The 25,547-nt window shown below is 42.6% G+C and overlaps 1 protein-coding gene across 2 annotated transcripts in view; it reads left to right on the top strand.

Annotated features, from left to right (window-relative positions):
• KIAA1549L (KIAA1549 like) overlaps positions 1–25,547 on the top strand; it is a 208,936-nt gene that overhangs the window by 149,605 nt on the left and 33,784 nt on the right. For both annotated transcript variants that reach the window (XM_038407261.2, XM_038407262.2), the window contains 3 exons: positions 5,225–5,352; positions 21,335–21,513; positions 22,998–23,215. In XM_038407261.2, the coding sequence (XP_038263189.1) occupies positions 5,225–5,352; positions 21,335–21,513; positions 22,998–23,215 (525 nt within the window). The remainder of the gene's footprint in view (positions 1–5,224; positions 5,353–21,334; positions 21,514–22,997; positions 23,216–25,547) is intronic.

Below are 25,547 nucleotides of genomic sequence, written 5' to 3'. Positions count from 1 at the left end.
CTATGTCAGGGGTAGGCAAACTATGGCCCGCGGGCTGGATCTAGCCCGCCAGCTGTTTTAAGCTGGCCCTCAAGCTCACGCTGGGGAGTGGGGTCAGGGACTTCCAGCGCTCCAGCCAGGGAGCAGGGTCGGGGGCCGCTCCATACAGTTCCCGGAAGCAGTAACATGGCCCCACTCCGGCTCTTAGGTGCTCCAATGGCCCCCTCCGGCGCTCCAATGGGAGCTGCAGGGGGGGGGGGTGCCTGAGGACAGGGCAGCATGCAGAGCCCCTTGGCTGTGCCTCCATGTAGGAGCCGGAGAAGGGACATGCCGCTGCTTCCGGGAGCCGCTTGAGGTAAGCGCCACCCGGAGCCTGCACCCCTGAGCCTCTCCCCATGCCCCAACCCCCTGCCCCAGCCCTCATCCTCCTCCCTCCCTCCAAACCCCTCAATCCCAGCCCAGGGCACCCTCTTGTACCCCAGCCCCACCCCAAAGCCCGCACCCCCAGCTGGAGCCTGCACCCCTTCCCACACCCCAATCCCCACCCCAGCCCTGATCTGCCCTCTGAACCCCTTGGTCCCAGCCCAGAGCACCATCCCACACCCCAAATTCCTCATCCCCAGCCCCACCCCCGAGTCTGCACCCCCAGCCAGAGTCCTCACCCTGGTCACACCTCACTCCCCAGCCTGGACCCCCTTCCCACACCCTGAATTCCTAATTTCTGTCCCCACCCCAGAGCCCGCACCCCCAACCACAGCCCTCACCCCCTCCAGGATCCCAACCCCAATTTTGTGAGCATTCATGGCCCGCCATACAATTTCTATTGCTATATGTGGCCTGGGGCCAAAAAGTTTGCCCACCCCTGTGCTATGTGTTAGAAGGCAAGGTCAAAGAAAAGAGCCTTGGAGCAGAAGGTGGTGAGGTTTGTGATGGAGGAGTTCATTCTACAGTCAGGGTCTGGCTCCCAAGAAAGTTCTTTCTGCTGCACAGACAAGCTTTATCCTTATTGTAGATAATGCCATTGTGCCTGGGGAGCAGAGTTGTTAACTACACCCAGTCTTCATTCTGGAGCTTAGAAAATCTTTTAGATATCCTGGGCCCAGACCACTGAGCTCCAGGTAGGGACCGAAACCTTAAACTCAATTTAAAATTCTATGGGAAGCCAGGGTAGGGAGTGGAAGACAGGAGCAACGTGTCCGTGGAAGCCTGCATGGCTGAGGAGATGTCCTGCGGTATTCTATACTAGTTGGAGTTTCCTAATTGCTGAAGGCTTCATGCCTAAGTATATCGCATTGTTATGGTCCAGACAAGAGGTGACGAAGCACATATAAATAAGACCATTTAATTTTCCACTAGGATGGGATGGAGTCTTCTAGCCAACCAAAGATGGCAGAAAGCATTATTTGCACCTGCTGCTATGTGAGAGCTTAGTGTCAGTGAGGACTCTGTAGAGCACTCCTAGGCTATGACTCTAATTGGCCAATTGCAGATATGTACCATCAACACAGGAGACTGCACGGTGGATGCGAATGCTTTATCTTTATCAACCAAACTTGCAGTGTCAAAGAAAGAAATCGAGTTTGCTTGATAAGACCTATTTTCCATAAAACTATTTTGACAGGAATTCATTATATTCCTGTCTTTAACTCATTAGTAACTGAATCCCATATTAGCTCTTCTATTATTTTGCCTGGTATTGATGTCAGGCTAATCGGACTTTGGATAGCTAGGTCATACCACTTCCACATTTTGAATATTGGCACAAGATCAGTACTCTTCCTATCTTCTGGAATTTCCTGAGATTCAAAAATTTATTAAAAATTAACAGTGGTGGGCCACAGCTTTCCTTTGTCAGTGACTGGGGTGTGGGCAGTTATGCCTAGTGGTTGGGGTAGGCATCAATCACCCAGAGTCAGAGTCCAGGATCAGAAGTGGAGTCAGAGGCCAGATGCCAAAGCCAAGAATCAGAGGAGAAGTCAGGAATTGGAGCTGAGGCTCAAAACCAGGTTTCCAGGAGTGAGGCAAAGCTGGGTCCAATGCAGGCGCAAGGCTGGGATCAATCAGGTGCAGAAGCTATTGCAACCATGGGCAAATGCTTTAAGCAGCTGCTGAACTGCTGCTTAAAGCATTTGCCCATTGCTGACTATACCAACCAATAAGGTGGTACAGTCAATTAGGTTGACTGTTACAGGCCAGCTGTGCTCGTTAGGTTGCCTAGAGACTACCTCTGCTGCAGGCCCTGATGCCTGACATCCTTAGCCAACTCTGAGTACACATGGGTGCATGTTATTAGGGCTAGCTGATGGGCTGGAAAATAGTTTGGCAGCCTCATGTGATACAAATAGAGAACAGAAATATTTATTGAACAATTTCTGCATCATCATTAACAAATTTACCATCTCCATCTAGTAACATGCCTATAGCCTTGTGCCATTGCTAGGATTTCTTTCTTTAAAAATTCCTTATTGTCCTTAGCCCTGCCAGCCATGCTTTGTCTTCAGCTACCCAAAGCGATTTTCTATACTTCATAACTTATGTGATTTGTGCTGCCAGGTTTCAGTAGGCCAGTTATGTAAGTATTTTTTCTTCATCGATGAAAATTTCTAATTCTTCTTACTTGCTATCCAGACTTCTCACATTGGTATATAAGCAGTTGAAAAATTTATTCTTTGCTCATTCTTTGCCACATAAGTTCAATTTGTTCATGGCATCTTGAGTTTGAGATTTATGCCACACTTGCTTCCTTATCATGCTCCTCTTGAGTTGGTAGTTTAATGTCCTTGTAGCTGCTTCATCTGGTCTACAGCCAAAAAGGTTAGCCCCTACTATGAGATGTAGGTCATCCCATTTGTACAGCTTCTTCGTCCACTGAAATGTGGCCCAATGTTCAACAAAGCAAAACCTTCCACCTCACACACGTCATGCAGCCAACAGTATCTTCTGTCTTCCCTGCTCATTGGACCAGTAGGATCTCTGAGAAGATTGGTCTTCCCTTTTCTTCCTTTCCCTTCCAAAATGCTTTAATCTTCTATAATCTGCGTAGTTCCATGTGATGCCATATCATCATCATCAGTGGAGACTTGCCAAACAACTTCATAATTCTATCTAGTCCCATAGTTAAAAATCATATCCTCACTCCAGGGAGACAGCACATCATCCTATTGTCTTTGTGTCCCTTGCAGAACTCTGTTGGCTCTTCTTAATATGGAGCCACCAGTGCTGATTGTTTTCATTCTTAGAAGGTTTGAAGAACCTCTCTTAGTTGCTGCTTATTTCATACTGCAAGGATCCCCCTCAGGTATGTCCTATATAGCTTTCTGTTTCATTCCTACAGGGACAAGCTGTTCTGGAGTTGACTTACTCAGTATCTGAAAATGTTTTGATACTTGAAGTTGAGTTGAATGCATCTTGCCTCTCTTTCCCCTCTTGGTTACAAATTGCCTGTCCACTTTTTTGGTTTCTACTCTCTCCAGTTTCCTTATTGATGATCTGTCCCCTTGTGGCATCTGTGAGAATGATTTCCGAATCTGGTAGTCCAAGAAGTCTTTCGGTTCTCAGATGCTGCACAATGTTGCAACCTGTGCTTCCAGTCCATGTATCTTCTCCTCCACCAGCTTGCATTTCATACTCTAGAAATCTATTTGGTCTTCCTGCAGAAAGGAAAACATAATACATCCAAGGCAGGTCACAGTAATTGTTCTTTCACCATCCATATCGGCTATCTGGTGTAGTGTAGAGCCGTACCTAAAACAGGAGTCTCACTAACTCTCCAAAGTCTCACTGAAACTGATCCAGTTTGCTGCTGTTCCTGTTCACCTGGCAATTGACTAATATCACTGCTCAGCCTCTTCTCTAGCACACAGGGAGGGAATTACCACTCAGACTTCAAACAGTGGTTTGATTCAAAGCCGGAAGGGTCCAACTGACAAGGCCCTGACTGAGAGACAAACGGACCTTTCTCAGCTGGCCAGTTCAGGAGTCCAAAGCTCAGCCACACAACACTCATGCAGAACAACCAACCAACAGATGGTACAAATACAACACCTGCTGCCAAGTCCTTCTATTTGCAAGCATAGACCCATACCTTCACACTCCAAAACACCCGTTTGCCACTCCTGTTGCTCTGCTAAAGGGTGTCGGGGGCGGGAAGGGCGTCTATGAGGAGGGGAAGGGAGAAGGGCTGGTGACATGGGCCACAATTTTTCTCAAAGAATAAGTTTCAAGTCAGGAAGTTCCACGCCTCCGGTACATCACAGCTTCATGGTTGTTGGGACAGGTCACTAGGGTGATCTGAGACTTTATCACATGTAGCTTGCCAAACCCCAGTTCCTTATTCAAACTCCATATTCAGAATGGAAGATGGGAGAGAGGGGTGGCATTTGGCAGCACAACATGTAGGAACAAAAGTTTTCATTAGAGGAGAGACTTATTTCAGATCATTCAGAACAAGCTGAGAGTCGCAGGGCTGTATCACTTGGGGTGACCCAAGGTGCACTTTGGTACAAACAGCCAATCAAAACCCAACTTCTTAGTCAAGCCCTGTATACTATATGGAAGTGGAGATCTGACAGCAACCAGTCCAACCCCAGCTCCTTATCTGATAATTTCTTTAATAAAGAATTCAGTAATTAGTAATATTGAATATGATAAAAAATTTAATATGATGAATTTTCTAAACATCTAATCTTACACTGATTTATTTTTAAATAATTTTGCCCTTTAAATAAGGAACAAGGAGCCACGACTTAAGTGCTGGTACCACGATTAAGGAACTGGGAATAAGGAACCAATTTCAGCCTCGTCTGACAAAACCTGTGAACCCAGTTGCAGACTAAATTGGGGGAAAAGTGCTTGCAATGAATCTGTTTAGCCATTTTCATGAAATAATTGGCATTAAAACTATTTGCTTTATTTGAACTGTTTAATGGATACCAAACAAATGATGTCTTCTTTTACCTTTTGCATTATTTTCCTGTGTCTTTTTGGGTTCGTGCAGGAGAAATAATCAGTTCTGATTTCACTGATTTCCTCCTCAGGGCTGAGCCTACATAAAAGTAATTTTTAATATTGTAAGTGCATCTCTGCTTTCATTGTGTTTCTGTTGTGTGGCTTATTTCCTATCTCTTTTGTGTACAAAATCAGACTTGAAAAGCCAATGATGCAAACTGTGCAAATGAAATAACCTTGAAATTAGGTTTATACAGATGAAACTTACAGTCTTCCTTGTTGCTATGGTTACTTACAGCAGGTCGCCTAGTCAGAATGGTTCTGTCATCAGCAACGAATCAGGAAAGCCCAGTTCAGGCGGGAGCTCTCCACAGAAAGTAGTGGTCCAGCAGAAAATGACAAAAGATGAAGGAAGAAAGAGAAATGGTGAGAAGTATTTCCTGATGAAAGACCTACTGTATGCCTGCAGTTACTTCCATAGAGATACCAATACAGAGATATGCCATGTCTCCTCCACCTTTGTCCTACACTTACTAGTCCTGCATGCATCTATTCTTGTTTATAGCTTCTCTTTTTCTTCTGAGCCATAATATGCTGTGCCTTCCCTAAATCTGACATGGAACCGGTTGATGTTTGCACAGTTTTCCGGACCTTCTTAAGCCTTTACTGATTTTAGCAAACCAATGAAATGAAATGTAGTACTTTTTGGTCGGATAGACTGGGTTTGGTGTGTCTCTGTGTATGCCCTAGGATATTCATTTCAATTGTTGCTGCCTCTCAGCTGACCCAGATCTGATAAAGTACATTCATCAGGTAACAGTTTTTTGTGAAAAGGTATGAGGCTTCGATGCTCTCTATTATCCTCCTCCTTTTTGCCGTCTCTTTGCTAATGGCCTCAGTGACAGCTCCTCCTGGTACTAAGAGTCTGATACTGCACTAGACTTTGTTTACCAGTCCTTTGTGATGATGCCGATCTTGTGATTTAAAGTGTATAAGGTGTATCTAATAAGTGTTGGATTTTAATTCCCTTCTCTTTTTGCTTTTCTTTTTGCTTATTTCCTTCTTCCTCTTCAGTTTTAGCCCTGTGTTCACAGCCTTGTGAAGCCAGACTCTGAGTGAGACATAACGATTGCTTCTAGAGGGGGAGAATTAAAATACATGTGACCTGCTGAGGTTCTGTCACAGGCACAAGAGGATAATTCCTGCTTTGTTCAAGATATTTCAGGGAGGGAATGGGAAGCTGAAGCAAACAGAAAATCTTAATACAAATCTTTAACCCCTTCCTACTTCAGTAAATCAGTTGTGTAATCTCTTCGGTGCTTATGATACAAATGGCATACAATCATAACATCTCCCTGTGATGATCCTTATATGTGATACAAAATGTGGTGTGGCTTAAATACCACCTGTTTAACAAAAACCTAATGCCAGATACGTAGAATAATAGACAAACTCTATCTTCTATATGGCAAAACTGCACTACATTTTTTTATTCCTTCTGCAGTTTCTGTATATTTAGTAGCAGTGCATTCTACAGGGAATATAGTATTGATACAATTGAAATGTTCTCTTTTAAAATGACTTTATTACGCATGTTAGAAATTAATGTATAGAATACATTCCTTTTCTTTGTGTTGCATGCTCATACTGTTTGTATTATTTTCTGCTGACAAAGCTGTGATTTTATTAATAAGTCCCCAATCCAGCAATGACACCTTGTCAACTGCTCTTGGGGAAGTCTCTCTAGGGGTCCAAGCTTTCTCCTAACTGGTCCCCCTTCAGTTCATCAAGATGAGACCACGCTATAACCTCTTAACTTAAACTGAGTCTATCAGCCCTTAAACTCCAAGGCTTGCAGTCTCCTTTTGTCCCCCTGTCAGTTTCTCAGAGGCAGCCTGGAATGGGTATGTTGCCCCACTGCTATCCAAGGCCTTTCTGCCTCCCCTTCCCTCTCTGTTATCCCTCCTTTATAGCTGGACTTGTTTTCTTTATTGGTCACAGCTGTGGGTGCATGTCTTCATGATTGGCAGTTCTGGCAGGTGCGTGGGGCTGTGGTCAGCCTGCATCAGAGAAGACTCTCCTCTCCCTTCTGCCCATGCTCAGTCTGGGATTTGTAAACCCAGTTACATACCCATTCTAATGGACTCCAAACCTGTATGTTGCTCCATTAAAGGCAATGAGGTCCTCTACTTGCATACTCCTCGGGAAATTCTGAGCCAAAAAATTAAAAATTCTGTGCACAATATTTTAAAATCTGCATATTTTGTTTGTCAAAAGAACACGATATCATCATGCCAGTTTCAATAATTTGGGTAATTTATTTCAAAATACCTGTCAGCAAGTATGTTTGTAACAATATAGACAAAACAAAAAGATTCAGGAAATGACTTTTTTTGACAAATAGATTCCCTTCTGGGCATATTAATACAGAACATTGAGTAATTCATTTAAACTACAATACAGAAATGTATTTCCTGCACCCCACAGAAGCAGTGCAAAGGCTTGAGGGAGTCAGGGATAATGGAGGAGTCTGAGGTAGAGGGAAGGAACCTGGAAGTGAGCCTGGATGGTTGTTGGGTGGGAGAAGTGTGGAACAGGTTTTTTTGGTGGCGGGGAAAGATTGTTTGAGCGTTGGGGAGCCTCTCCCATGCAGACCCTGGCTGACCCCTAGCCTCTCCCATTCAGTGAGGCACATCTGCCCTTGTCCCCATGTGTCCCTGCAGACCCCTACCCCTTGTTCCCATGTGTCTCTGCACTCCCCTTCCCTCGTTCCCTTGTGGCCCTGCAGCCGCCCTCCCATTGAGACCCTGGCTCAATGCTGTTAGCTCACTATCTCCTGTGCCCGTGCCACAGTCTGTCCCCCCACTAGCCTTTCTGAACTCCAGTCTGTGACACCCCCCCCCACAACAGCCCTGTGTGCTCTGCTCTGTCTGTGCCATGGTTCCTCATCTTCCCCTGCTGTGAGGAACGCAGTCTCGTCCCCCTCTCCCTCTGCTGGCTAGCTTCCCTCTCTTCTGGTGCCAAGGCAGCCCCTGGTGGGCAAATGGTGTAATTGCAGAGCCTCTCCAGCAGAATCTATATTCTGAGGAGAAATAAAAAAAATCTACAAGGGACATGAATTCTGCATGTGCAGTGTTGCACAGATTTTCCCCAGGAGTAACGTACAGGACCAGAGCCAAAATCTTTTACAGCCCATATAAAACAAGCTGTGTTAGACAACAATCTATCAATTTTTCTTAATGTCCTAATCATTTTCCTAATTTTTCAAATATTGCTTGTTTTATAGTACAAAAATGTTAGTGTTTTCCAGAGGTAAATGTTGTATTTCCAGACTATGATTTTTTTCTACATGAGAGACCATTCAGTCAAACACAACTTCATTAATCGTTCATTTATCTGGTCAAAATATTGTAGTGGGGGTATTATATTTTGGTTTTCTTTAGAATGTTAGATTTTACATCATCAAAGAAAATTGGTAAGAACTTTCAGTTCTTTCTTAAACATTTGACTAATACTTAACATAATCTCTACTTATCAGAATTCTAGTGCATCTGCAGAATAGGCATAATAGCTGTCTAAAAGAAACCTATGGTACTGTATAAGACAATACACCCTTTTATTTAAAATCTCCATTTAGGGGAATTTTAGTTTAACCATTATTAGCAAACAGTGACTTTGTGCTTTTCAAACTGTACTGGAAAACTAATAGCTGCTGTATTCTCTTGTGTATTTGACACTCCTTTCTCCTGTCCTTCCAACACCAAGCTCAGCTAGCTAAGTTGATGCAAGGGAACGGTATAGGGCTGAATCTTTTTCCATTAGGGTGCAGAGTAGCAATGGATTTATAGCCACTATTTATATTAGTATATATTATACTAATATATACTATTTATACTAGTGAAAATTATAGTATAAACGAGTATATACTAATTTATAGCCACTATTACTGCAATGCTAAAGTTGCAATAGCCATTGCTGCTTGTATGTCCCTGCACCCTCCACTGAGAGGCCATTGGCTAGTGGATCTGTGTAGCAGAGGATCTACTGCTTGTAACTGCCCTAACAACTTTCTTGGCACGGGGAAACCACATTGCATGCAGGCCCTTGCATGCTGGTATTGAACTACTTCCACTGTGTCTTGGGCAGTCTGTATTTGGGGAGCAGGGGCATGATTTCCCCCTATGTAAAATAATTCTATTGATCAGAAATGATAAATTATTAATGAAGAGCCAGATCGTATCCCCCGCTCTGCCAGTGCTCACATCACACCCTTCCAGAATGGAAGAGGGTTTTCAGCAATCTTCAGAGGATGATCTCCCCCACTTCCCTGGACACTGCAGAGAGTACTCCAGGGGTTTCCAGGATGCACACATTGCCAGAGGAGGAGGTAGGGAGTGGGCGGACAGAGTTACACACATCATTCTCCCACCAGCTGTGTAGGGGACATAACCTTTTAATAGGGCTCCCTGATGCCACCCCAACAGCACAGTTCCAAAGACGGAAGATGTTGGGGGTCATAGGTCAGGCATGGGAGGTACAGGGCCTCCCACTCATCACCTGCAATTCTGCAGAGTTTGTGGGCCCGCCCAAAGTGTTTTTTTTTTTTTAGGGGGGAAATCTTCCCCTTCTGATAGAACAATTGAAGACAGAAAGTTTTTCTTCATGGATATATAAGATTCCTTCCTACTTAGCCCCTCAGGAGGGGAAGATCATGCTTTAAATTGCCAGATTTGGGTTATTGATATTACAGGCATATTATTTTTTCAATTAAAAAAAGCAAAGCAATAAGCCATCATATTCTTCATATAATGTTTGTTGTATTTCCCTTTGCTATGATTTCAGACATTGCTGTCATCTGTAGTAGTGTTTTTATTGCAGGACTTTATCTTTATCCAAGATAATTAGCATAGGGATAATGTGTCAGTTATTTGTCCTTCCAGATTAACAAAGAGGCTGTTTTTCTTTTAGATGTTTGCCTTCGACTGCTCAAGCTATTCAGCACAATTGTAGCCTGACATCCCAAATGTCCATGTTAGGAAAAGGAGCAGCATATTTTCTCCCCTGAAAATCAGCATCTTAAAATTGGAATGAATCCCTTGCTAGTCACATGGTTGATATGGGAACTCCGAGTTTGATTGGCTCATTAGTTGCCATAGTTACAAACCAATTTTAGATTCTGTTCCTCACTGAAACTCAGTTGTACAGGAAAATGACAGCACTGGTTGTTTATTTAATAGATAAACTCTATTTGTCTTCTTTCAAAACCTACCCGTAATTCATGCCTACAGTATTTCAGCACTGCAAGTGAACAAACAGCAAATATGAAATCAGGATATATAAAAAGTCTTGATTGAAGGAACTGATATTACAGAAGCTTCAGCAGGGACTCTATAGCTGAGGTTGTGTTGCAGTTTCTATAGAAAACTGGGCTAAAATCCCTCTATGTTGGACTTTAATGATCAAACTCAACTGTTGGTAGGAAAACTGAATTTTTTCAGTCACTCTTTGCTGAAGAATTATTTTTAAAATGACCCTTTTTGAAATTTTGAACTTTATTCTATTTACTTTGAGTTCTTCTCACTTAAAAAAAAGTTGCACAGGCTTCAGACTTCACCCAGCAAATCCTCTTTACAATCTCTTGGACGTAATCTAGCTATTGTGACTAGAAATAACGTTTAATAGCCTTTGCTCTAATTTGTCACAGCTGAATTAGTAAATATGACACTCCATACAGATCAGGAGACTTATGAAAAAGTGCCTACATATTTTTGTAGGAGGAATAAGCATTGAGAAGAGAATCCACATAGGTGAGCAAGCAAGGTTAGGAGGGGCGGGAGTCCAGGAGAAGACATGGAAATGGTAGTATTCCCCTGTCTTCTCTACCAGAGAGACTGGCTATGGCTTGGGACAGTGGGGAGCGAAACCCTATGCTCACATCCAGATCAGCTGAGCTGTTCACTGGCTCATCATACACCAGCCAATTAAGATGACATGGAGAACCTTAATTCTGGCATTTTCCTAACAACGTATGAGTGCTTGATTTTTGCAATCATAGTGCTCATATAATATAGGTTTCCTTGTGTGTTTCCTTCCTAGTTTTTTACAAAAGCAAACTGAAAAAATAGAAATTCCATCATGTGGAATAATATTTACACCAACATAGATCATCAAGAGAGTTGGAACCTTTAGATCACCTGCCAGTTGAGCTAATGGAGAAAAATAGAAGTAGTAGGTTATGATTCTATCAATGCTAATCATGTGGACCAGCATTAGAGCGGAATGAGATACTAGGCACAGACCCTTCTGCCCCTGTTTCCACCCCCTCATCCTTCAAAACTGATCATTTCTGCCTTGTCCCAGTCCTCTCTTCTCCTCCTCCCAACTTCTCATCCCAGTTACAGTCTCCTTCCCTAGCCAGTCCCAATCTCCTCCCTGCTGTTTACCAGCCTTCCTTCTCTTCCTCTCATGCCAGTCTTCTTTCTTCCCCCACACAGGCTATTTGCCCAGCCAGGTCTATGCCCCATCCCCAGGCTTCTCATCTGATCTGTGTCCCTTGTCCATTTTCCCCCTTTTCCCAGTGGCTCCTTGTCCCAAACTCCATGCTCAACTTCACTTTTCTACTCTCTCTGCAAATTCCTCATCCAGTCTGTCTCCTTGACTCCCAGTTAGTCTCCTGCTGCATGCCTCCAGGCTCCTGACTCCAACCTACTCCCTCTGCTGTCTCCCCCATCCATTTCAGCTCTGGTTACCTCCATGTTTGAGTTATACTGCCTGGGTTCCAGCAGGGGGAGCATTGAGAGCTCTGGACACAGCCTGTCTGCTCTCTGACCAACGCCTAAGTGGGGACATCCTTCGTACAACTTCGCCCACTTTCCTGAGTGTTGTATTGCTAGTGAAAGTCCACAAGTGGCAATATGCAGAGGCCATCTTGAACTAGCTAAATAAAATGCTAAAAAAACCCTGTAGCTCTGAGTTGACCTGAAGACAACAATGATTTTATTTTTCTTGGTGAAATGAAAATCTCATTTTGTTTCATTTTGTGGTGGCTTTTACCCTTTTATTCATGTTGGGTTTTTAAAAATATAACAATTTCATTTTGAAATGAAAAGTCAAAATGTTTCATTTTGAAAATATCAAAATCAAGTGTTTTGACTCTTTGGAATTTGTCTTCCTTCATTTTTATTCAGCTGAAACTATTTGCCAGATTTGACCCAAATCTGCGAACAGTTCAGTTTGACCAAAAATGCAGGAGGAATCAGCTGTTCATGGGGTGGGGCCAGACTCTCACAGTTCTTCTACAGAGATGATGGGTTAGCTCCATCTGCTGGTGCTGCACTTTGAAACTAGAGTGAAAGGGTTTTTTAAAAAAGAGAGCTTCCATGCTTGGAAGATGAGAAGGAAGAACCCAGTTGTAATGGGTCATGAAGCACCAGGTGCCAACTTCAGAGAAGGAAAAATTACAGTTAGGTAAGTATATGTAACCTTTCTTTCTGCCCCCACAAACTTGCACTGGTCAGTATTTGTTTTAATCCAGAAAGACGGATGGAATTATCCATATCTTTCTTTTATTCATGTTCAAGTGGTTGAAAACAACAAACTAAAAGTATTGCTTTAGGTGTGGGTTGTTGCAAGTTTCCCCCCTTTCAGGCACTAATTATAATTAAAGTCCCCCTTTTGAGTGACTATTAAGATTAAAATATAATCCAAATGTTCTTTAAGTGTTCTGTAATCTCACATCCTCTCCCCTCAACCACATGTTCAGAGACAAAATGAATGTGCTGAACCATGTTGTATAGATGCAGATGAAGTAGCCCTCAAGGATTTGTAGTTTTCCATATGATCTTCCATTGGTTAGTTCACTGATAGTGACTTGGTGAGTTGTGATTAATCAGATTCTGAGCACTCTTGTTGAATTCACAGGGAAAGACAAAAGAGAGCAAATGTGAAAGTGCTTGCTGGCAGTTCACTGCCTATCTAAATTACACCAGCTTGCTCAAATCTATAGATCTCATCCCCATTTTATCACTCACCCGGCAATGAAAAGAAGTGCAACAGAAAAAGCCACATTCATGATTCAAATGACACTTAATAGACAAATGTTAAGTTAGTGTGGAATAAACATTCAGTTTCTGATCCCATTTGATTAGAGTTAATTAAGGCTGTCAATTAATTGCATTTAACTCACGTGATTAACTCAAAAAAATTAATCGCAATAACAAAAATAATCATGATTAATCACAGTTTTAATCGCATTGTTAAACAATAGAATACCGATTAAAATTTATTAAATATTTTTGGATGTTTATCTGTGTTTTCAAATTTATTGATTTCAATTATAACACTGCTCACTGTGTATTATTATTTTTGATTACAAATATTTGCACTGTAAAAATGATAAAAGAAACAGTATTTTTCAATTCACCCCATACAAGTACTGTAGTACAAGCTCTTTATTGTAAAAGTGCAACTTACAAATGTAGATTTTTTTTTTTGGTTATATAACTGTACTCAAAAACAAAACAATGCAAAACTTTAGAGCCTACAATCCACGCAGTCCTACTTCTCATTCAGCTAACTGCTAAAACAAACAAGTTTGTTTACATTTACGGGAGATAATGTTGCCCACTCATTTACAATGTCAAAAGAATTTACAAAGAAAAGTAAGAACAGGCATTTGCATGGCACTTTTGTAGCCGGCATTGCAAGGTATTTACATGCCAGATACGCTAAATGTTCGTATGCCCCTTCATGCTTTGGCCACCATTCCAGACGACTTGCTTCCATGCTGATGACGCTCATTAAAACAATAATGCGTTAATTAAATTTGTTACTGAACTCCTTGGGGGAGAATTGTATGTCTGCTCTGTTCTACCCGCATTCTGCCATGTATTTCATGTTATAATACTCTTGGATGATGACCCAGCACATGTTGTTCATTTTAAGAACTCTTTTACTGCAGATTTGACAAAACATAAAGAAGGTATCAATGTGAGATTTCTAAAGGTAGCTAACTCGACCCAAGGTTTAAGAATCTGAAGTGCCTTCCAAAATATGAGAGGGATGAGGTATGGAGCATGCTTTCAGAAGTCTTAAAAGAGCAACACTCTGATATGGAAACCGATACAGAACCCGAACCACCAAAAAAGAAAATTAACCTTCTGCTGGTGGCATTGGACTCAGATGATGAAAATGAACATGCGTCGTATCGCACTGCTTTGGATTGTTATTGAGCAGAACCTGTCATAAGCATGGACGCATGTCCTTTGAAATGGTGGTTGAAGCGTGAAGGAACATATGAATCTTTAGCGCATCTGGCATGTAAATATCTCATGACACTTGTTACAATAGTGCCGTAAGAACACCTGTTCTTCTTTGAGTGATTGCGCATGTGTATTCCACAATACGTGTGCATGCTCGCCACGTGTACCGGTGCCGGAAGCTTTTCCCCTAGCAATACCCATAGGGGGAGCGCCCCCCATGACCCCTGGAGTGGTGCCTGCCTGGCGCGGTATAAGGGGAGCTGCATGCTCCCCCCACCCTCAGTTCCTTCTTGCCTCCAGTGAAGGTGCATCAGAACTGCTCTGCTCCAGCTTTGCTGTAGCTCGTCTCCAGAACTGTTTGTTCATTCAGCGTTAGTACCTGTAGTTAGTTAGCTGTTTAGTTAGTCAGTAAGCCCAGGCCGGGGCATACCCCATGCCCCGGGGTTTAAGTCGTGCGGCTTTTGTAGGCTTTCTATGCCAAGAAGTGATCTGCATGTAGACTGTTTGCGCTGTTTGGGAGAAACCCATATCAGCAAAAGGTGCAAGATTTGCAAGTCATTTAAGCCTTGGACCAAAAGAGAAAGGGACATTAGGCTCCAAGCCATTCTGATGGAGTCGGCGCTGACCCCAACCCCGGCATGCCGCTCCGAACTGGTAACTGGCATTGCAGCATCGGTATGCGATGACCCTCTCGTGCCATTGACCACGGGGCATGACAAGAGGGCCAGGAAGACTCCCTCTTTGCAGCGGCACTGAGAGAAGTCTGGGACAGAGGCTAGGCCCATGTCGGACAGTCCTCAGTCCCCATCGGGCCCCAGGCCTCCCACTCATGTTGAGCAGATTAGCCTGGCCCCTTCTAGATGTCTAGATGCCGTCCATGCCTGAAGCTCTCCAGGCAGCCTGGGATGTTATGTCCATATCAGTGCCTGGAGCACCGCTGATGTCGGCCCCGTGCTCCAGATGCAAGCTGCTGCTGGGATCTCCGCAGTCTCCTCTGGCCCGGTACCGGTCTCGGTCGAGGGAACTTTCCCGACGCCAATCACTGCCCAGTGATCGCTCAGAGCAGAGTCCAGGTGGATCGCCCTTGACACCAACCAGACTATCTGGCTGGGTTCCAGCCGGCCAGGGCTCGCAGCACTGCTCATCTTCAAGGAGCAAATATTGGCAGGACTGTGGCGGGCATCGTCATCGGTCCTCGTCTCAGAGAGGGTACTGCAGTCGATCGCGGCACGGTTGTCGACGCCATTCCCGCTCAGACTCCCACTCCAAGACTCCACCAAGACATCACAGCCCCGGGCATCGATCACCGACATTTCACCGTCTCGGGTCCGCCCATCGAGGCCGTTCGCACAGCAGCTGTTACTGCCATTATTGGTCCTCCACCTCGAGATTGCGGTCCTGTGGCCATCGTAGATCCCGGCACTGCTGCTCCTTCCAGTCCAGAGACAGCAGCAGATCTTACGACAGCCCATTCATAGCTGTCCTTTGATGGGTCAGGCCAGCCAACCTGAACAGCCGGTGCCACAGCAGGTGCAGTGGCACTGAGTATCGTGGCCAGCCCAATGGTACCAGTGGGAACTGTGGCCTCCAGCGCAGACCCTGGTGGGAGCTCACTCGGTGGCCGGAGCTTCGAAGGCACCGTCGGCCTCCCTCTCCAGACTCCTGAGAAAGGCGGTGGGACGTGCATCCTCGGCACCATGCCCGGAGTCTGACCAGGTGGTGGACCCTCTGGCCGACACCCAGAGCACCACACCAGCCTCTTCGCCCCACCTGGAGGAGGCGATTGTAGCCCCGCCCCACTCTGTCTCGCAGGAAGACTTCAGGGCCCACCAAGAACTCTTAAAGAGGGTGGCAGCAAGCTTCCACCTCCAGACAGAGGAGATGGAGGAGCCCTCAAATTCCCTGTTTAATGTGTTGTCCCCATCAGCACTGGGTAGGGTGGCCTTGCCTCTCCATGAAGGGGTGGTTAAGGTTTCAAATGCTCTGTGGCAAACATCAGCCTCGTTGACCCCCAGCTCTAAAAAGGCGGAACACAAGTACTTTGTACCCACTAAGGGGCATGAGTACTTGTATACCCACCCGGTGCCCAACTCCCTGGTGGTCAAGTCGGTCAGCCACAGGGAACATCAGGGTCAGCCAGCCCCGACCCCAAAGAGCAAAGAAAGACTCTCAGAGACTGGACTCTTTCGGAAGATGTCATAAATATAAAGGGAAGGGTAAACACCTTTAAATCCCTCCTGGCCAGAGGAAAAAAACCCTTTCACCTGTAGAGGGTTAAGAAGCTAAGATAACTGGTAAGATAATTGCTGGTACCTAACCAAAATGACCAATGAGGAGACGAGATACTTTCAAAGCTGGAGGAGGAAAAAAACAAAGGGTCTTCTCTGTCTGTGGGATGCTTTTGCCAGGACCAGAGGAGGAATGCAGGTCAGAACTCCTGTAAAGAGTTAGTAAGTTATCTAGTTAGATATGCATTAGATTCTGTTTTTTGTTTAAATGGCAAATAAAATAAGTTGTGCTGAATGGAATGTATATTCCTGTTTTTGTGTCTTTTTGTAACTTAAGGTTTTGCCTAGAGGGATTCCTGTTTTGAATCTGATTACCCTGTAAGGTATTTACCATCCTGATTTTACAGAGTTGATTCTTTCACTTTTTCTTTAATTAAAATTCTTCTTTTAAGAACCTGATGGCTTTTTTCATTGTTCTTAAGATCCAAGGGTTTCGGTCTGTGTTCACCTATGCAAATTGGTGAGGATTTTTATCAAGCCTTCCCCAGGAAAGGGTGTGTAGTGCTTGGGGGGATATTTGGGGGGTGGGGGTAGAGACATTTCCAAGTGGGCACTTCCCCTGTTCTTTGTGTAACACTTTGGTGATGGCAGCTTTTAACCTAAGCTGGTAAGAATAAGCTTAGGGGGTCTTTCATACAGGTCCCCACATCTGTACCCTAGAGTTCAGAGTGGGGAAGGAACCTTGACAGAAGGAAAGTTTATTCATCTTCGAGCTTCCAGTTATAAGTGGCAAACCATCAGGCTCTCCTGGGCCAGTACGAATTCAATCTGTGGGGCTCCCTGCCCAAGTTTGAAGAGTCTCTTCAGGAGCGTGATAGGAAGGAGTTCAAGGCGCTAATGGAGGAAGGGCCAGCGGCCGCTAGGAGGAAGGGCTGTGGACACGACTGTGTCCATGAGATGGGCGTCAGGGCTCCTGCTCTCTGGGCTGTCCAGCGAGGTGCAGTCTTCCATGCAGGATCTCCCATTTGATGGGAAAGCTCTGTTTGCAGAGGAAACCGATAAAAGGCTGCATGGCATGAAAGACGCCCGCACAACCCTCCAGACTCTGGGCCTCTATATCCCGGCTCCAGAAAATCCTAAGTTCAAGCTGCAGCAGACTCCAACCCAGGCTGCCCTCCCAAAGTACGAGGCTGCCCATAAGAAGCAGCGGGACTATAAGATGCCCTCAGAGGCAGCCTCGGCCTGCCCCCCCCCCAGCCTAGGTCCTCCAAAGCAAGCGGGGGAAAGGCGTTTTTGACAGGACGCTCGGGGGCACCCCACCAGTCCTCATCAGGGATCCACCCCCAATAGAGCTTCCCTTCTCCAAGTGGTTGTGTGCTTTCCTCCCAGAATGGTCGTGGCTAACCTTGGACTGATGGGTCCTCAACACCATCACCCAAGGTTACACCCTCCAGTTTACCTACAGGTACTGCTAGGGGATAAACTTCCGGCACCGGTGCATGTGCCTAGTATGCACACCTATTGCGGAATAGACATGAGCAGCACATCTCAAAGAACAGCAGTTACGGAAAAGGTAAAAGTGTCTTTTCTCACTTTCAGGTGACATTATGAACAAGAATTGGGGAGCATTATCTTCTGCAAATGTAAAAAAACTTGTTTGTCTGAGCGATTGGCTGAAAAAGAAGTAGGACTGATTGGACTTTGTAGTCTAAAGTTCTACATTGTTTTATTTTTGAACGCGGGCGTTTTTTTGTACATAATTCTACATTCGTAAGTTCAACTTTCATGATGAAGAGATTGCACCACAGTACTTATATTTGGTGAATTGATAAACACTATTTCTTTTGTTTTTTTAAAGTGCAAATATTTGTAATAAAGAATAAATATAAAGTGAGCACTGTCCGCTTTGTGTTCTGTGTTGTAATTGAAATAAATATATTTGAAATGTAGAAAACATCAACAAATATTTAAATAAATGATATTCTTTTATTGTTTAAGAGTGCAATTTATCTCACGGTTAATTTTTTTAATTGCACGATTAATCACGATTAATTTTTTTATTGCTTGACAGCCCTAGAGTTAATTTATCCATACAAATAGCACTATGCTAGATGCTGAAGATGTATTTTTCTACTCTTAGAGGTGATGATGGTATTTTTGCTTTGTGCTAATGCAAAACAACAAAAGTAGCTGTCCTTTGATTCTCTGTACTCGTCCTTTCTCTTTTAATTGAATAAGTTTGTGTCCAATACGCAAACAAATAGAGGGTAAATAAGCACTCTAAGTCCAGATCCTGCAATGAGTTCTGGGTAGGGTGACCAGATGTCCTTTTTTTTATAGGGACAGTCCCGATTTTGGGGGGCTTTTTCTTATATAGGTGCCTATTACCCCCAAGCCCCTGTCCCAGTTTTTCACACTTGCTATCTGATCACCCTAGTTCTGGGCAGCCAGATGAATGCCGATGCTGAGACATTTTCAAGCCAGTAGTAGTCTGTGAGGGTGCGGGACTTTGTCTGCATGGACTTCATTACAGGATTGAGACCTTAATTAACAAGTACAATACTCTTGAAATATTTGATTACAGTAACACAGTTGTGCTCCCCTGCGCGCTCTGCAAGCAATGTGATATGCAGGGATTGTTTGAAAACATTCTTGTTCTAGAATTGAAGATTAGAAAAAAAAAAAAAGACACTGCGGCCTGGGGTCAAGTTTTTGCTGGGCTTTGAGCTAGGTTTGAAATTTGAATCTGAACTAAACTGAACACTTCCAGCTAAGTCATTTTTCTCTGTTATTGGCCTGAACAGTATAGACTGGACCACACTGTTAAAAAGCACCCATTACAAAAATCATATCTGAGCCTGGTTGCGACTAACTTTTGAAAATGGTTTCAAAACAGTTTGGTCCAGTCAGTGCTGGCCATCAATCCATGGTCTAAAACTTGTTTAGCAGGAATAGAGTTTAAATAAAGTTCAAACACAGTTTTCACACACTGTTCATGGCCCAGTGCAGACAAGGCCTATATGATGCAGGTGAGGGAGTTAGTACCAGATTTTGTATCTTTTTGCATTTAGATTACTGGTTAGATACTATCCAAGTTCAGGTCAGTCATGACCATCTTGACAACCTTTAAATTTTGTATGTAAAATAAAACTCTGGTCTTGGTACAATATTTGGTACAGCTATCCATTTCAGAAAAAACACCATCAAAAAGCTAATGAACTCATTTTTCTTCCTTAGAGGCAGCCCCTCCACAATTGAAGCACCTTGTTAAGGCAGCATGTAGGAAGCTTGCAGTCCAACTGCTTGTATTTGTAACTGTTCTTTGACTAAACAGCAGTTTATATAGCTATTTAGCTAAAAAGTCCATGGTCCAAAGCTGTTTAATTGCGTGCCTTTCACAAGCATTAAGCAATTAAAAATACCTGGCGGGGAAAAGTGTCTGGACTTAATCATTTTTAAATGTTCTCCTATTAAGTAGTACAGTATAGTATGTAAGCTTTAGATTCTTCATCTAATATTCCTACTGTAAAATTATATCCCTATTGAAACCAGTGGGAATTTTGCCATTGGCATCACTGAGCCAGGTTTCACCCCATTTACTAATAAGAGTCTTCAAAATACATGTGCTTTACTACCCTCTGTAAAAGTCTGAGAGGAGTTCCCAGTAGACTAAAATAAAGACCATTTTACCTGAACAATTTCACAAATCCTGAGGGACATTATTTAGTGACAGCATGATATAACCTGTATTTTTCAACAGTTCAAATGATGTCCACTCAGCCTACTGTGAATACACAGAGAATGATGAATAAGCTTATACAGTGGGTTCATATTTTATGTAACTTCTATCAAACATTTTTACCAAACTATCTATCTTAGTTGTTTAACCAGGGCTAATCTATCTCTTGCTGAGCTGTCTTCAGTGCATTATCATTCTTGCAGTGATTAAAGATTAAAACAGAATATATTTTCAGTAATATAGAGCATATCACTCTGCTCTTTAATGGAAGCTGATTTCTACTCCTGTCTCAAACAGATGGAATACATTTTTTTCTTTCATAGCACAATTATTTAAGGAGGGATCTCTGCACAGTTTGCCCTTATGCCTTACAATTAACTTTTTTCAAAACAAAGATAAAGTAGGCTTCAACAACTGATAATGTGATGCCCTCTTTCCAACATAAATTTGGGGGAAATGGCTAATTTGGTTTTTTTGAAGGCTCCCCTTTTAAGCAGAGATTTACAAATAGAGGATTGACTGTGCCTTTTAATTGTAAACATTCAGAGTTGTTTTACGTTAGTAGTCTTTTCCTTTCTGGTCACAAATTCTGACAAACTTTATGAAATAACTGGAGGTGCTATTTTTCTAAAGCAAAAGATTACATCAGCTGGGGAACTAGCAGTTACTTGAGCATACTTGCACACTCAACACTGAGCTTCATTTTAACAGCTTCAGTAGTAATTGTCTTTGCAGTCCTTGCTAAAATCAGTGGCTTTATTTTCAGATTGACATAAAGTGATAATGTGGGATTCTGCTGGATACTTCTATACGTGTCGTGGCATTTGAAAACTTGCACGCAATCTTCTTTTGTATAAAGTATATGGAAGGATGTGCTTTTTGTCTTCCATTATCATTTTCCTACAATTTCTTCTATATCAATCTTTTTTCTAATTTTCCTTCCATTCCATAGGTGAAAATCAATCTTCCCCTTTTGGGAGAGCATGTAAAGAAACAATCCCCTAGAAGAAAGTTTCTCATCCATCTAAAATCTAACTGGAGTTCTTCCAATGTGGAAGTCTTCAGGATCTAGTTTATTGAGCACCTCAGTATTAGTCTATTGCATGTGTTCACTTAGTTGTCATGTGAACCTGTAGTAAACCTATTGAGAGCATATGCTCAATAAACGTAATATGCTTTAGTGCCCCTAAGTGATGAAGAGGAGGGAGGCATTCTCTTTGAGAACATCGCCAAGTCTGCCATTGATCCCTTCGACACATCTTCTGGATCTGTACAGCTGATTGCTATCAAACCTGTAGCATTGCCTCCCGCTCACCCTGCATCAGACAGGAGCCAGGAATCTGCTATCATTAATGGAGAGGTAAGAGTAATCTGACAGTGTTTCACATGCTGGTTTCTTGATTATATCTGGAGGCACACATTGTGATAGGACCTTGGGTTGGTGCATTGAAGAGAGAGAGGAGAAATGTTAGAAGCCTTTCACCCTTTGTGTGGCCTATGTAAAATCCTGTCACAAATGCAGTCTCTGTGCTCAGGACCCACTCTTTCCTTACATACCTGTAGATGTATGGTGCCCTGAAAGAGGAAGCCTATGTAGGTACTTTTACAGCCCTCATCCCTGTTGTATTTGAACATCTGACAATCATTAAGGGATTTTATCTTCCCAGCACCCCATTTTAGAAAAAAGGGAACTGAGGCAAAGGGTAGATTAAGACATACTTTTTCAGGTTCACAGAGGAAGTCCGTGTCTGAACTGGGAATTGAACCTAGATCTCATAAGTCCCATTTTAGTGCCCTATTGCTAACTAGACTATCCTTCCTGCTCAGTGGGATGGGGAGAAAGCAGGGCCATGCCTTCGCTCTGTGTGCTGGCTTGCATATTAGGTACAGTTGCTCCCTAGGACCCCATAGAATCTTGTGGGTCTGCACTGGAATCTAATGGGGCCATTGACCAAATGCCGCAGCTTGGCTCTGAGACTTGTATTATTTTACAAATAATATTGTAGATATTTTTATTTAGATTTCTTTCTAGAACAAACTGCTTTATATGGGGAATGGGGGGAATTTATATACCTAACGTGGAGGGAAGGCTTCTTATTTGCTCCTCCATGCTGACCACTTATGTAAAGGCTAACTCTTTATTGGACAAAATCAATACTTTAAACTGATAGCCAGTTAGAAATACAATAAAAGACAGTGTAGTCAAGCTACCTGTGTGAGACCAGATTAGGGTATTATATCATGTTCTACTTTTATGCTTGTATTTTAAGCTCTAACGTGTCACAATTTTCATTTTATATCCACCGTCATGGCATGCACAATATTCAATGCCTATTTTTCTTCCAAGAATTGTGGGCTGTGTATCGTCAGAGTAAGACCTAGGAACATACAAATGCTATTCCCTTACATACTCACAGATATGATGGAGTTCTTAAGGAGATCGTAGAATTTGACTTTTTAGTTACAAACCCTAAATAAAGCAGACATTTTTTTACACAGTCAACTTTGGGCAAAAGTGAAATTTGTTCAAATATACAGAATACTGCTCCCAGGCCTCCCTAAAAATAAACATTGTTTGGTGTCAGCTCTCTTCTTCTGTGGCTATGGATTGAGTCACTGTTTTGATGTACTTAGTTCCAGGAGATTTAAAATTTATTTAACCATCTGCAAGTCATACAAAATACGACTCTGTCACTTGCATTTCCCTAGTGCTGACAGATGGCCTGGTGTGGTGCAAGAGGCGCTCTGCAAAGCAAAGCGCTGCACATCAAAAACACTTTTAAAATGTAGTTGAGAAATCATCAGCATGGCATAGTCATTTGAAATTCGTTCACCTTCCATTAGGTAAACAAAGCCTTGAAGCAGAAGTCCGATATAGAGCACTATCGCAACAAGCTGCGCTTGAAAGCCAAGAGGAAAGGATACTATGATTTCCCCCAGATCGACAACAACAAGGGGCTGACAGAAAGAAAAAAGATATATGAGAAAGCACAAAAGGAAATAGACCATGTTTTGGAACCAGAGGCAGATGCATCTTCTCCATTTGCAGAGCCTAAAAACAGGTGAGATGTTTTTGTTTTTTATATACATCTAGAAAGAAGGCACTGCCTCAGGGCTGTAGGGCAGAAGACTCACCTGAAGTGCAAACATCCATCACTGATGATGAAAATGTGTATTACATGTTAATGTTTAATCTGTTCAGTGCTTCCTATTTCATGAAGAAAATTGATGTTGCCCAAGATTATTTCTGAATGTTTCACATTTAGTAAAACAATAACATGGTTACAGAAGAATAAGTGGAAAGAGAACAAAATTACTTGAAGGCTGCATGGTTCCAGGTCTTTTGTGAGCCATTTTTAAAGTGATCTAAGCTGAAAATGTGCTCAGGTTATTATTCAAAAGACTGATTATTCTAGAAATGGATTTGAGCCAGAAATTTGCATTTGACTCCAATCTTCTGCAAAATGCTGCAGTGATCCAATCTATCATTTTGTTCTAGGCACACCTGTAATTATTTCCAGAGCTGGATCTAAGATATAGGTAACTTAGACCCAGCAAATTAGAACATGCCACCATTATGTCTGTTGATTTCAGGATCTCCTTCAGCAGTTAATGGTAACCACTTTCTATGGTGCTCTCTTCACTTCATTGCTCTGGGAACTTGGGTAGGTCATTTAATCGCTGACATAATTTACTCATCTCTAAAACGAGTAAGGGTATTGTGAGACATCCTCAATGTTTGTGTGGCACTTTATAGCCCTTGGAGGCAATATACAAATGGAGAGCATTCATTTTCAGATACAGAGATGTACTAGTGGAGGAGAGGGCAAGAAGCCCCAATTATATGCATTGCACCGGGGCTGGCCATCCTTGCAGGCTCTGGTCTGCACTAAGTTCCCCCAGTAGTGTACCTTGAGCACAAGTTGCCTTACAAAAGCAAGGAAGTCACGCCAAACTCTCCCCTCACCAACTAGTAGAGCCAGCCTTGTTGGGAGTGGCAGCACAGTTGGCATGCTCCCCCATTTCACAGGTGAGAGAGACTGTAGCCAGGACTCTAAAAGAGCTTGTCGTGGAATATAAGCAATAGCTGTAGAAAATGAGCTTGTTTATGTGAGGGCCTGGAGAGAGTGGGAAGTGGAGTTTGAGAAGCCTCGTCCCAGGGTTTTACTGGTAGATTAATGAAGAAGAAAGATTCTGATTAAATTGTATTTAGTGTCCTTGCTGAAGGGTCTGGGGCATCAGTTCCTTGAATAGGAATTCAGTGAGGGAGGAATACATTGTTACATATGCATAGAAAAGGTAAGATATTGAACATGAATATTAGTATTTTACAGTAATCCTATTTTTATTAGCACAATCTGTCCTGAGAATATAAATGAGGCCTGTAGAAACATGAATATTAATGTGTACAATACAAACAATGCAATACTGAAGCCATATTTTGGATATTTATTACATACCCTAAGTGGTGTGGGGAAACGTTTAGAACATTATACATGAAGCTGTAATATTAACCATCTGCTCTTTGTTAGATATACCAATATTTGTTTGTTTATGCACCAGTATGCTGACAGATCCTGGAATACTTTTGTTTTTCTAAGTGTGCTTTCTAATGTATTGTGTAAACCAATGGGTAAGCTTTTTTAGACAAAGTTCATTGTTATGAAAAACTGCATCTAGGCAAGTACTCTGAACTGTCAAGGAATGATCTCTCTGCCTTCTGGGGCCCAGCCATTACATGTTAATTGTACAAACACTAGAGATGCTTGCTGAATAGAGCTGGGCTACAGGAACTAAAAACAAAGGGATCATTCCCTGATGCACTTTCTGTAAAGATGTCAGGCATTTTCAAAATTTGGGAATGTTTCTTGCCATAGAAAAATTGACCGTTTCTTGAAAACAACCAGTTTTATGGTCCCCACACCAACATCTAGAATGACAGATTGGCTGTAGATACCTAACTTGATATCCTGCAGGACATTTCCCAGCTTCACGCTTTTTTTTTTTTTTTTACAGAATATAAGTTTATTGGATGAATACAGTGACATGATATTGCAGCCCAGTGCAACTCTCTGAGAGATGAACTGATATAATCCAATTTCTATAATAAAAACCATCACTCTTACAGCAGTCTAGTTTAGCATAAGACTAATACAGCTTGCTTTGTATCATTGTCCAGATATTGATATGCAATTAAAAACCTATATCTTAAAATAGTTCACATTTTTAAAGATAACATACTGTAGAAGTAGGTAAAAGAATAAAGATTTCAGAGTTCCTGGAAAAAATAGCATGTTTCCCTCTTGTTTCACTGGTATAGCTACCATTAATATTAATTATATGTATGTCACTTCCAAAACATTATGGGAGGAAAAAAATAAATTAAATGCATTA

The sequence above is a fragment of the Dermochelys coriacea genome, chromosome 6, assembly GCF_009764565.3.
Source record: "Dermochelys coriacea isolate rDerCor1 chromosome 6, rDerCor1.pri.v4, whole genome shotgun sequence".
Lineage (NCBI taxonomy): Eukaryota > Metazoa > Chordata > Testudines > Dermochelyidae > Dermochelys > Dermochelys coriacea.
Note: the sequence above shows the minus strand (reverse complement) of the source record. Positions and strands in the feature narration are given on the sequence as shown.